General features: G+C 38.7%; 1 protein-coding gene across 5 annotated transcripts; it reads left to right on the top strand.

Moving 5' to 3' along the window:
* The first annotated feature begins 1,678 nt into the window (after window positions 1-1,678).
* Window positions 1,679-9,461, top strand: LOC117495267 (interleukin-6 receptor subunit beta-like). Of its 5 annotated transcripts, none has more exons than XM_034146424.1 (14): window positions 1,679-1,839; window positions 2,428-2,548; window positions 3,319-3,476; window positions 3,628-3,770; window positions 3,859-3,892; window positions 4,415-4,537; window positions 5,346-5,422; window positions 6,479-6,701; window positions 6,888-7,091; window positions 7,267-7,422; window positions 7,621-7,776; window positions 7,885-7,954; window positions 8,136-8,211; window positions 8,823-9,461. In XM_034146424.1, exons 1-14 carry the CDS (start codon window positions 1,707-1,709, stop codon window positions 9,150-9,152), a joined length of 2,004 nt encoding a protein of 667 aa, XP_034002315.1. In that variant the 5' UTR covers window positions 1,679-1,706; the 3' UTR covers window positions 9,153-9,461. The 5 variants fall into 5 exon arrangements, with proteins under 5 accessions (XP_034002315.1, XP_034002318.1, XP_034002316.1 ...); XM_034146427.1 differs by having other exon boundaries at window positions 2,422-2,548; window positions 3,324-3,476; XM_034146425.1 differs by having other exon boundaries at window positions 2,422-2,548; window positions 6,479-6,539.
* The last annotated feature ends 2,061 nt before the right edge of the window (window positions 9,462-11,522 follow it).

Raw genomic sequence — 11,522 nt, 5'->3', positions numbered from 1 at the left:
AAATTATTGCCTATAAAAACAACATTAAACATTAAATAATCAGTTGCATTCATTTCTTATGGCTCTATCTGCAGCTTTTCCGGAGACATTTCTTATGATTACATTTTTCCACAGGCCAACAACAGCTTCCAAACATGCCCTGTTGTCGCAAGAGAAAAAGTGCAGAAGGAAACATCCATTGAAACTCAGTTTGCTGCTCTGTGATGCTAGTTCAAGCAGATACTTGGTATCTCATCTTGGGGGCAAGTTCATCAATGTTTGGGGTCAGGCTCTGAGCTGAGGAAATCCTCAGGATTGAGTGAAGGTGTGTGTGCAATATACCGGCGGGCCAGATCTAATAGTAATTAGAAATTATCCTGCGGGCCGAAATTAAATCCACCAAGGGCCTGATTTGGCCCCCGGGCCTTGAGTTTGACACATGTGCTCTTGTGAGTATTTACAGCAGCAGGGTGGTGTATGTGTGGGATTCATTTAAAATACTCTTGACAACAATGAAGCTCTGTGACATATCAGGCTTTAGCTAACTAGAAAGTATGTGGTAGTAGGACAAAATGACAGTTGATTATGTTTATTTCATGGAGTTCGATGACCATAAAAAGCATAATATTTGGCTTATATTCTGAAAGCAATAAATACAATTTTAAGAATGCACAGTGGAATGTTGATTCTCTGTGTGTTTTGAAGGACAGTGATCCATTCATAAAAATTGTTATCTTCATTTTACGTAATGTTTTTGAAAATATATGTATCTAAATGATGCTGTAGTTTGTTACTAAATTGGGATGCCATCATTGTACAACTATTTTAAAACTATATTTCTAGCTTGCCTTGGTCCAACCGTCAATCTTTCTCCCGCATTTTCCCTCTTCTTACTTCCTCATTCCTTTCCCCGTTTCCTATTTACACAACGTTTCAGTTTCATACAAAATGACTTTTATCTTGAAAAGTTCACTTCTGTACAAGAGGAGCACTGGAGAAGGGCAAATGATCCTCAGAGGTCTATGATAAAAGTCAACAAAACATTTTGTTATACGGGTAAACCGATCATTTACAGGACAAAATCAAGCTCGAAAGATACAGTAGTTTCAGCCAACAATACATATGTTCAAATCCCAATTCAATTAGCTGAAACTGTCTTTTGAGCTTGTGTTCGTCCACGTCCTTTGGCCCCTCTCTGGAAATTGGAACTTTGTATGAATGGGAAATGGGGGAATAAATGAAGATTTAGGAAGAGGGATAATGGGGAGAATGATCATTGGCAGGACTAACACTGGGTAGAACAATGTTGGCATCTCAATTTTGTCAACAGATTAAGAAAAACAAAAGATGGGAAACCCCTTTCATTAACCTCCATCCAACTCCGAGTGCTTTTGAATTTGGGAAGGTGAAACCCTATAACTTGATATTTACCTCACAAAACAAATCCATCTTCATGTGACCAAAGAACAGTTAGTGACAGACATAGAAACACAGACAGATGTACAGTGATATGGAACCTGCAACCATTGTAGGCAAAGTAACTTTAAAAGAAGAAAAAAAACAACTTCAAAGACTTGTCACTTTTTTCTGCCAGTGTGCCAAACACAAACCTCCCCCCCGCCCCTGACACGTGGTTTTTGCTGCAGCTCATATAGTCTGGGGAACATGAAACTTTGTCTGACATTTCTGAGAAAGACAAGTGAGTTACGTGAAGGCAGGTTGAATACATGGGCTCTCACATGCTGAAGAATGAGCCTTTAAGACTTTTTTTTAGACTATACCATATGGAATCTTTGAAAAGCTGGAGTTTACTACACGAATACATTATCCTGTTGATACTCTTTACAACGGTCAGCAAAGGTAAATAAATGATCTGCTCATACCTAAGGACATCATTTACTGTTAACCTCTATCTGATCATCTTAAAACACCGCAGAATAAAAAGCACACATACAAAAGTGAATTTTCTTTATCAGTACGAGTGGAATGTCAGCCACAAAATATTGGTTAGCCTATCAATACCATGTGGTTTCCGCTTAAAGATTGCATCTCTTTGTCTAAACTGATCATTCCCATATTGGTTGGGTATTTATTTTTATATATATGAAGTAACTAAGTCAAAAGGATTTCTTAGTGTTGAGGTTGACTCAGTTTGACTGCTTAGAATAAAAAGGGTTCAGTGTTTGGTCCAAACCTCTAACCTTGTCTGTAAAGTGTATTATCATTTTTTTTTTTATCACAGTCGAATTGAAATACCATGATGAAATTAAAAGAATGTTATCAAGAGGTAACTTTACAATTGGAATATGAAAAAGGTTAATAGAATAAAAACTGCAGCGCCACCTTCTTATGTGTTTGTTGCTGTGTTTGTTGGTTTCTAGGCTCAGTCAAATAAATGTTAAAATGAATAAATGAGATCATTTGAAATGTGTCTCTCCTGAGGGTCAGCATGTGATGCTCCTTCCAGTCCTGAGTGCTTCAGAAGAACCGCTGAAGCTCCCGATTACAGGTGTGAATGGAGCATGAAGAACACCACTGAGAGCAATGTGAAATTTGATCTTTACATTGAGTGAGTATTGTTCTGTGTTTGAGCTGCAATATTTAAAAATGGTGACAGCATCGCAACCAAAAATTGTCCAAGGTGACCTTTTGTTATTATTGTGTGAGTACGTATTGATCTGGCAAATAAAAGATAGTTAATAAACACCAATCCATCCTCTCCATATTGTCTCGACAATAAACCCCTCAAAGGCAGCAGACTTCTGCAAACTTATGACATTTGTCTCACTTTTGGTCAAGCTTTTTTGCTTATAGTTAAATGAGGAGGTTGACACCGCACTACTGAAAAAAAAAAGGCAACAGTTGGGAGACGCTTAGCTTAGTGTAAATATTGGAACAGTGGGTAACAGGTAGCCTGCCTCTGTTTAAAAGTATACAAAATACAGTTCAAACAAATAATATGTATCACATGTGAATTGATTAGTCTTCGAGGGACTGGTAGGTGGATGTTGTTACCTTTAGACAAAACAAGTCTAGCTGTATTATCGTAAAACTGGAGTGCAAAACTTTTGTCTCCCCCCTCCTCGCAGTCAGTACTGATCACTGTTTCGGACATCAGCTGGGATGATGGTGGAAGCTTTGGAGGAAAATCCCAGTTTCCAAGTAAAGTTTCTGGAGTGAATGCTCAAGAAATAAAATAAACTCTGCGTTTAGAGAAAGTATTAAAGTAAAAAATAGTTTGATGTTAAGGGCTTCATTAAATGTATCTTCTAACTCTGAGGACATGTGGGATGTATTTATGTCGTTTTCAATTAACTAGATCTATATGTTTACCCACAGTGAAGTAAGAGTCAGGAACATTGCAAGGACCTGGTTTGAGATCAACGAGAAACCATTTAAACGACTTAAAAATCGTTCTGTCAAGATTTGGGTTGAAGCTCACATAGGAAACTCCAGATGCGCGTCCACCAACACGTCTGTTGTGCTCTCACACACAGGTACTGGAAGATCCTCTTATTTCACCCAACAACATGAGAGTTTAAAACACTGTTATTGCCGCTATTGCTATTGATAAAGTACAAACGTTTATATGAATAATTGTAAATAAACAAACATCACAAAACATTTATTTTTGCTTTTCCTCAACAGTTAAGTATGAAGCACCAAAACATATTTCCATGTCCTGGTTAAAAAACAACCTCAGCTTGAGCTGGACGGCATCAGAGAAGCATCCAGCTGCAGCAGAAATCCTGTTACGCAGAGATGCACACCGCACAGATTCATGGGGAAAAGTAAGGACGATTTTATTTCCAAAGTTGAATACAACTGAGGTTGTTGCTAATCAATTCATTTAACTTATTAACCGTATTGCTATTACAGATAACAACAAATACCACCAGTGACACTTCAATGCGTGAGTTGTCTCTTCAATCTTTATAATTCAAGTGTTTTTAAGTTCATATTTATTTCCCACAACAAATTCTTTAAAAAGATCAAAACCAACAGTGTCTTATCTGTGATGCTCAGTCAAACATTGATGTCACTGAGAAGAAATTGTGCATTTCCTGAGGATTATATTCTCCTAATATGAACAAGTGTGTGTTTACAGCAGCACGGCAGTGAATGTGATATTCACTCAAACTAAAATGCAGTTGCCTGGTTCATCATAAAGTAGGAGGATTTAACAGTGCAACAATGGAGAGCTACATGTATGTTGAAGAGGAACAGATATATATTTGGTTTTTAGTGTTTAGTGTTATTCTTTGTTAGCTTTGGGTCTTTCATGTGGTTTTATTGACGATTTATTGACGATTTCATGTGGTATTATTGACGATAGGAAGCAAATATAAATATATTAAATATAAATGAATTGAGAATAGAAAATGTGTACATTTCAAACTCATTAAATATCTCTGTTTTTGTTTTAATCCAACAGACCATGTGCTTGTTGAGAATCTGTTAAAGGATACAGCTTACCAGGTTAAAATCAGACACCGGTCCACTAAGGCCCTAAACCCACTGTGGAGCGACTGGTCTCCTGTTGTGACTGTTCCTGCAGGTAAACTCCCTGATTTCAAGTGTTTTGCTAAAGACTTCTGATTGATAAAGTGTGTGGCTTCACAAATCACAAAGACTCACTGAGAGCAGAGAAAATGTACTGATATCTGTCACTGGATAACTCAAACTCAATGATTTATCCTAGAAATATCAGTCCTCTCTACCACCCCTTAACATTACATTATCCAGGGTTACAAAGTGTGGCTAGGTAACCTTAAGAAGCCATTAAGAGTTAGTCTAATTTTTATCATTTAAACTAAAAACCCAGAACAGTTTTGCTAACTATTTTCCAATGACAGTTGCTCGAAGAACAACAATTTGTAACACTGACAGCGCTCCTTTCAGGACTCCCTTTCAGGACTCCCTTTCAGGACTCCCTTTCAGGACTCCCTTTCAGGACTCCCTTTCAGGACTCCCTTTCAAAGCCAATATCCCAGAATTATCTTTATGAAAAATGAAAAAGGCCATTGTTAGTACTCACAGCTATCAAGCTAGCAGTGTGTGGAAGATTATGGTGACGCACAATGACACACGCAGACAGGAAGGTTGGTTGAAGTCCTGTGACAGCCACAGATATCAGACCTTTTTGTTCTTTGTCAGAGCATTTGATCTATTAATAGCAGTCAGGTTGTTATGAGTATTTCAACACCTATAAAACACCTCCCTAAGAACATTAGGCTGCCCGCCCTAGATTTGTTTTTCAAAATGCATACATGCTCCTTATTTGTACCTTTGTAGATGGAAACATGTGAGCAGATGCAACCTTAAGATGCTAGCCTTATTAACACTATCTTGTATTTTTATTGCAGAGCTGGAACAAATACCTGAAGTAACCATGAATATAACCCTTTCAAATGGGACTCGAAAGGTGGTGCTAACGTGGAAGGTAAACCAGTGTCCGGAAACAACACCAATACATTCATGCTGGGTCGAGATTAGAAAAATACATATTTACTACAGTTGTGCTTGATGTGTTGGGTGGCATGTCTCTTCTGCCTGGGGCCCCCAGAGCGTCTTGAGGCGCCACTGGCTACATACAAATATAGGGATGCATTTAATAAAAAATAAAAATGCTGTGTATATTCCTGACATTATGTATGTGATACAGTAAATTCCTTATATTCACAATGTACGCAGTTAAACCCTTTCTACTGCAGAGAAAAAACACCATAACATTTTTTTAATTTGACTGCAAAGAACTACATTTCGCTTGAGGTTATTGTGCAAAATTAATTATATATACCATTAAAGGTAGGGTAGATAAGTTTGAGAAACCAGCTCGAGATCGCTAGAATTTGAAAATACACAACCGGAGAAAATCTGCCACTTCCTTACAGAGCCCCTCCTCCAACACACACGAACGCGCACATGACCAATGAGGGCACGAGATAAGTTTGTGCACAGATGGAAGGCTGACAGGCAGGTAGGCCAGTTATTTTAGCCGGGCCGGCTAAAATGATTGGTCGTACTTTTTACAGTATTACGGCTTCCACAGATGACATTTTTTAATGGATTTTTTGTCAAAGCACTTAAGATATTCATTGCTATCGGGATGTTAAGAGCATTCCATGGAATATAACAAAAAGTGTATCTCGAGCCGGTTTCTCAAACTTACCTACCCTACCTTTAAGGTCCGCGTTGAACTATTAGAGTAGAATTTAAGCTTCAGGTTGTCTTGTCATTTTATAAAACAAATGTTGCCAAATAGAGATAAACATTTTGTGACTATTTTAAAAGTTTAAAGAAACTGTTCAACCTCACCAGTTTGAATGAGTTGAAACCTGGCACATAAAACTCTCTTGACTGTTTCTAAACAGGGTTTGTTACACTTTTTCATCTTAGATTTCTCTGTTTCACCTGGTGCTGCTTTGTACCACTCACAGTTTATCATGGTGACCTTGTTCAGTGGTTCACTTTGCTGTTTGTCTCTTCTGCTCTTTAGAAGATGCCCCATGCCGAGATGTACAGTCTGAATGAAACACAGTCTTCCAATGGCTGTAATTGTAAGAAAATAAGAGATTATCGCATCAACACGACTGAGACTAATTACACTACTTTTGTCTCGTACTCTGCTGTCAAAATCTTTGTTAACGGCAGAAACGCAGCAGGAAGTTCTCCACCAGCAATCCTACAAATACCAGCCGTACCAGCTGCAGAGTTAAAAAGTAGGCCGAAGTGTGTGTGTGTCTGTGTGTGTGTGTGTGTGTGTGTGTGTGTGTGTGTGTGTGTGTGTGTGTGTGTGTGTGTGTGTGTGTGTGTGTGTGTGTGTGTGTGTGTGTGTGTGTGTGTGTGAGTTTATCATATATCTTTCAGTTAATCTTTAAAGCTTTTTTTTCTTTTCCCCACTGTAGTTTGTGACAACACCTTACTGAATATAAAACCAAAGAAGAAAACTTGCCCTAAATGGTTCGAGCTTCAAGATGCAGATTTAGGGCTAAGGTCTGTTTCTGATACAGACATTAAGGACTACGTTCGCTACCTGTACTTTGAACACAAATGCATTGATGGGAAACCATGGACACATAAAATGTGCCTCTTTTATCAAAAAGAGGGCGGTAAGTGTCTTTAAATTAGATTTTGATATTCTCAGGATGATGCTGACACTGATCCAATGCAGATCGAAGTGTTATAAAGCAGTGCTAAGTTTATTAAATAGGTTTTTCTGACACAAAATGTTGGGTGACCCAACTGACCCAACATTTTGACCCAACATTTTATTTTTCTCTGCAGCTCCCCTCAGAGAACCTCAGGACTTCATTGCTTTCAGTGAAACACACAATTCTACTAACTTGTCTTGGAAAGCCATTCCCTCTACAGACCAGCGAGGTTTCCTCACACACTACAGCCTGTGCAGCGTGAAAGTCAGTTCACAGGATGAGCGCAAAGGTTATCCTTTTACTCATCAGTAGATATTTCTTTAGATTTATTTGATTATGTATTTTAAATATACTTCACCAATTGTAATACTTCTGATTGAACAACAAACGTACTTACGCTTACAGCATGTGAGAAAAGGAACATTATAATATCACAGCCAAGTGTGTTTAAGTGTCAGCAGTGTGTCCCTTTCTGAACGTTTTTCAGAGTGCCATAACATATCAGCCTCAGTGATGAAATACCGGCTCGGAAACTTGACGCAAGAAACTACATACCGGGTCAGCCTGGTTGGAGTGACCCGAGTAGGAGAAGGACCTGAAGCCACAGTCACTATCAACACGCTGCCAGAGAAGCCTGTGAATGGTATTAAAACGGCCTTGTATTTCTGTATTTTTAGTTACATACAGGTCACTGTAGCCGTTTTTACACATGTGGGAGCAAACACCATTTTCATTTTTTCTCCTAAATTAGTGTTGTGGAAGCTCTGCCTGCTGTTTCTGTTTGTTATACTCACAACAATGTGCACCTGCATCTTGAAGAGGTAGGTGAACCCTCCTGTAATATTCTACAGTTTGCCAAACTGTGCTGCTTTTGTTTATTACCCGCTCTCATATTTTCAGAGTAAATGCCATAGCAGCCTTTAGGAATTTGGTTTGTTTGAACTTTTGCAATCTTCAAATCCGAAGTTTCATCTTTTTCTAAACTTTTTTTCCAACACTTAGAATCAAAGACAACATCTTCCCTGCTGTGCCGACACCTGTTATTCCAGATTTCATCCCTTATCAACCAGAGAGTCAGGTAAGAGACATTTCTTTAACAGATTTACAGCTGTTAAGCAGATGTTGACTTTTGTCTCCTTCTGAAAGCTTGACAAATTAATCTGTGGTCATTTCGGTTTTTTAGGTTTACAAGTGCCTTGGGGCAAGGTGTTTTAACATTATGCTAATGACTTACACTGATATTAAATACAACCGAGTACGACTTTATCGTCTACTGTGATGAGAAGAGCTTAGTATTTAGAAGCGTAAAAGACAGGCATGGGGAGGCAGCTGGTGTTGCTGGATGCGTTATACGTTTCGATAAAACAAAGGAAAGTCCCTCATGAAACTGTAGAAAGACGATGTGAAAAAACCACCAACTGTGATGTTGACCGGAAAGCAGAACCATGATCATTTTCTCCGTCATAGTAAAGACAGGTTACAGTAACTTAGTGTGTCAACTGCTATTGTGATCGGAAAAACTCACTCCCATTGTTCTGTGTGAACCACAGAGCTTGTGTAGGTCCTGTTTGTTTACTATTTATGGCAATCAAACAGGGCAGCAAACAAAAGATTTACTTTTACACTCTTCATCAGATAATTATAGGATTTAAATTTTTACATTCAACATTCCTCTGCTAATGTGAACAGGGTTTTATGGAGAGAAAGGAGGAGGTGGATGAGCTGACGCTGCTCCAGCTTCATCCAGAGGTAAAGTCTGTCCCTGAAGACGCAGAAGAGAGCGCTGTTCTCGCTGGAGAGTGGGAGGAAGACACTGATGAGGACGAGGACAACGAGAGATGGGATTCAAGGATGTTAGGAGGGTCCAGTGATGAGTGTCTGAGTCCTGGCTCTACAGAGGAGGCACTGAGGAGCTCCAGAGAAGGAGAAATGACAGATGTCGAACAGCTGGACAATGAGATCGCCATGCTGATATACAAGAAAGGTCTGGTCTTCGATGTGAAGACGGACTCCCTGTGAGATGAATTTAAATGATTTTACTGCCCCACAGCACAACATTGACTTATATTGAAGACTGCATACATATTTTACTGTGCAGAATCATCTACTTATTAGGAAAATGTTTATTAAATGTTCATGTTTTTTTTTTCACTAAGCAATGCAGGATCTCAAATCACTGTTCAGACTTCAGATCTTTTTTCATTTTAGGTAATTTCAGATAGAGAAAATCTCAACAACCTTTGGATGAATTGCCATGAAACTTTTAACCTCTTAAGGACGACGCTCCCCCCATTGGACCCCTCCCACCGTTTTTTTTTCGAGACAATGTCTCAGGGCTTCTTAACATTTATGAAACTATTAATGTGTAGCACCAGATTAACAGGAAGAATCTCAGCTAACTGAAGATATGAACCATTTTTACCAAAACAAAACACAAGGGTAATACCAAGCCTCTGAATTAGCACTAAGCGAAAAAATGCTAACGCACTTTAGCACACAACTCAAGATAAAGATACCCTTATTACTTATCGTAGCTACACATACAATATATCCGATTAAAGCTGAGACTCCACAGATTATAATAGGTATAGTATCATCACTGAGCGATCCGAACTTGCGACAGGGGAAGCAATCACAGACATCACAACACGTACCTTTACGGAGCTTTTACGGCAGATCGTCTCACCGTAGCTGTCAATTAGATCAAAAGACGTGTTCAATGGCATTAAAACGAAGAAAAAAAAGGCTACAACTGTTCATCCATAGGTTAATAATGTATCTGTGCTTTTGAAAAAATTATTCATTTTTATGTAAAAATCGGAGCCAGAGTGTATGCAGCTTCCGGTTTTGGTCACGCGTCACTCTCACTCCTTATTTGTTAACGTGTTGGTGTGTATAGAACTTTCCCTCGATTCCATTGGCTCTAGCGGTTATAAAGAGATTTCATTCATCAAAATCGACCAAGGGGGGCCAGAGGGGGGCCAGAGATAGGTCAAATTTCACTTGTTTTGCATCAATCTTGATACAGGGTACTTATTATATGTTGTACTTTGGATTCCTAAAGCTTTTAGTCTACTAACCCATCATCCAAGGGTGGTTTTCACTATAAGTAAAAAAGAATTTTTGGACGCACACTATAATTTACAGTTTTTTACTATGTAAAATCTGAATTTTCTTTAAAATAAAAAACATCTATATTGATTCTGACTTTTCTACATCCAACTCACAGGTTTATCATTACTTTGAGAATAAAGATTATTAATTTAACCCTTTTAGAAGGGAAGATATGGTCATTTGTTCTGGGAATGTCATTTTCGAGCCTGAGACCTGAAAAACAGGCTCAGTGCTTAACAGGTTAAAATGCATTCTCAGAACATGATTCATATCGACATGGGTGATCTTAGGACTTTTCATCTTGGGTTTCCATGAGCTCAAAATCCATACAAACGTTAGTAGATGACAAAACACCATCAAACTAATGACATCTGCACACTGCTATTCATGCTGCTTTGTATGACATTCAAATGCAATTTTTATAAAGCTCAATTATATATAGTAAAATATAATTGAACCATTAAAAAAAACACAATTAGATATCAGCCTCTCCTTAAGAGTCTGGTCCATTGTAAGGCAGTGTAAAACGAAACCTGAGGATGCCAGTAAAGAGCCAGTGTCTTTGTTATGGCTGAGCACAACTGAGAGAATTTCCTAAAGGTGAACATGTGACAGGAAGTGGTCACAAAAAAACCCAGTGACCTTAAAAGAAGGTAGCTCATGCAAGGTGACACACTATTACTCATTGCCAAAGAAGCTTCTGTGGTGTTTCGATCTACTTTGTTCAAACTAGAACATGCCATGTTTTTTTAAGAAGTGATGACAGACCAATAGCATTTCTCACCACACTGCATAGTTTCTCTGCAAAATAAATATTTGACCTGCTTCCTGTATTGCTAGGTGGTGGCCTGCTCGCGGCGTGTGTCACTTTATTGTTTTTGATAAACACCATGTGGGGTGAAGAAAATACCATGAACAGATACCACAGTGTATATATATATATTACCTATAATAAGGACATGTTTAAGACATATGGATTTTGAGTTCCAGAGTTTAGTCAAAAACTAAGACATAACAGTTAAATCACATCCAGATAACCCCAATGTGGCATAACATTGTGTCGTCGCAAGCTATGATACATTGATGTGAAAATGTATCTTAAAAACTTAAAAAAAGTTGTAAGACTTTTGGGAAAGTACATTGCTTGTCAGCTTACCCCTAGATTCCACCGGGTCCGTCTGCGGCGCGTTACGGGCGCGTTACGGGCGCGTTACGGGCGCGTTACGGGGGCGCGTTACGGGGGCGCGTTACGTAACGGCTGCGCCGCAGTGCTCA

Source organism: Trematomus bernacchii, unplaced genomic scaffold (assembly GCF_902827165.1).
Source record: "Trematomus bernacchii unplaced genomic scaffold, fTreBer1.1, whole genome shotgun sequence".
Taxonomy (NCBI): Eukaryota; Metazoa; Chordata; class Actinopteri; order Perciformes; family Nototheniidae; genus Trematomus; species Trematomus bernacchii.
Note: the sequence above shows the minus strand (reverse complement) of the source record. Positions and strands in the feature narration are given on the sequence as shown.

Excerpts from the sequence above, each read along its gene's own strand:
- LOC117495267 (XM_034146423.1), top strand. The coding sequence starts at position 1,707 with ATGGGCTCTCACATGCTGAAGAATGAGCCTTTAAGACTTTTTTTTAGA. Across the intron at positions 3,893-4,414 it reads CACCAGTGACACTTCAATGC|ACCATGTGCTTGTTGAGAAT; the intron begins GTGAGTTGTCTC and ends TTAATCCAACAG. Across the intron at positions 5,423-6,478 it reads AGGTGGTGCTAACGTGGAAG|AAGATGCCCCATGCCGAGAT; the intron begins GTAAACCAGTGT and ends TCTGCTCTTTAG.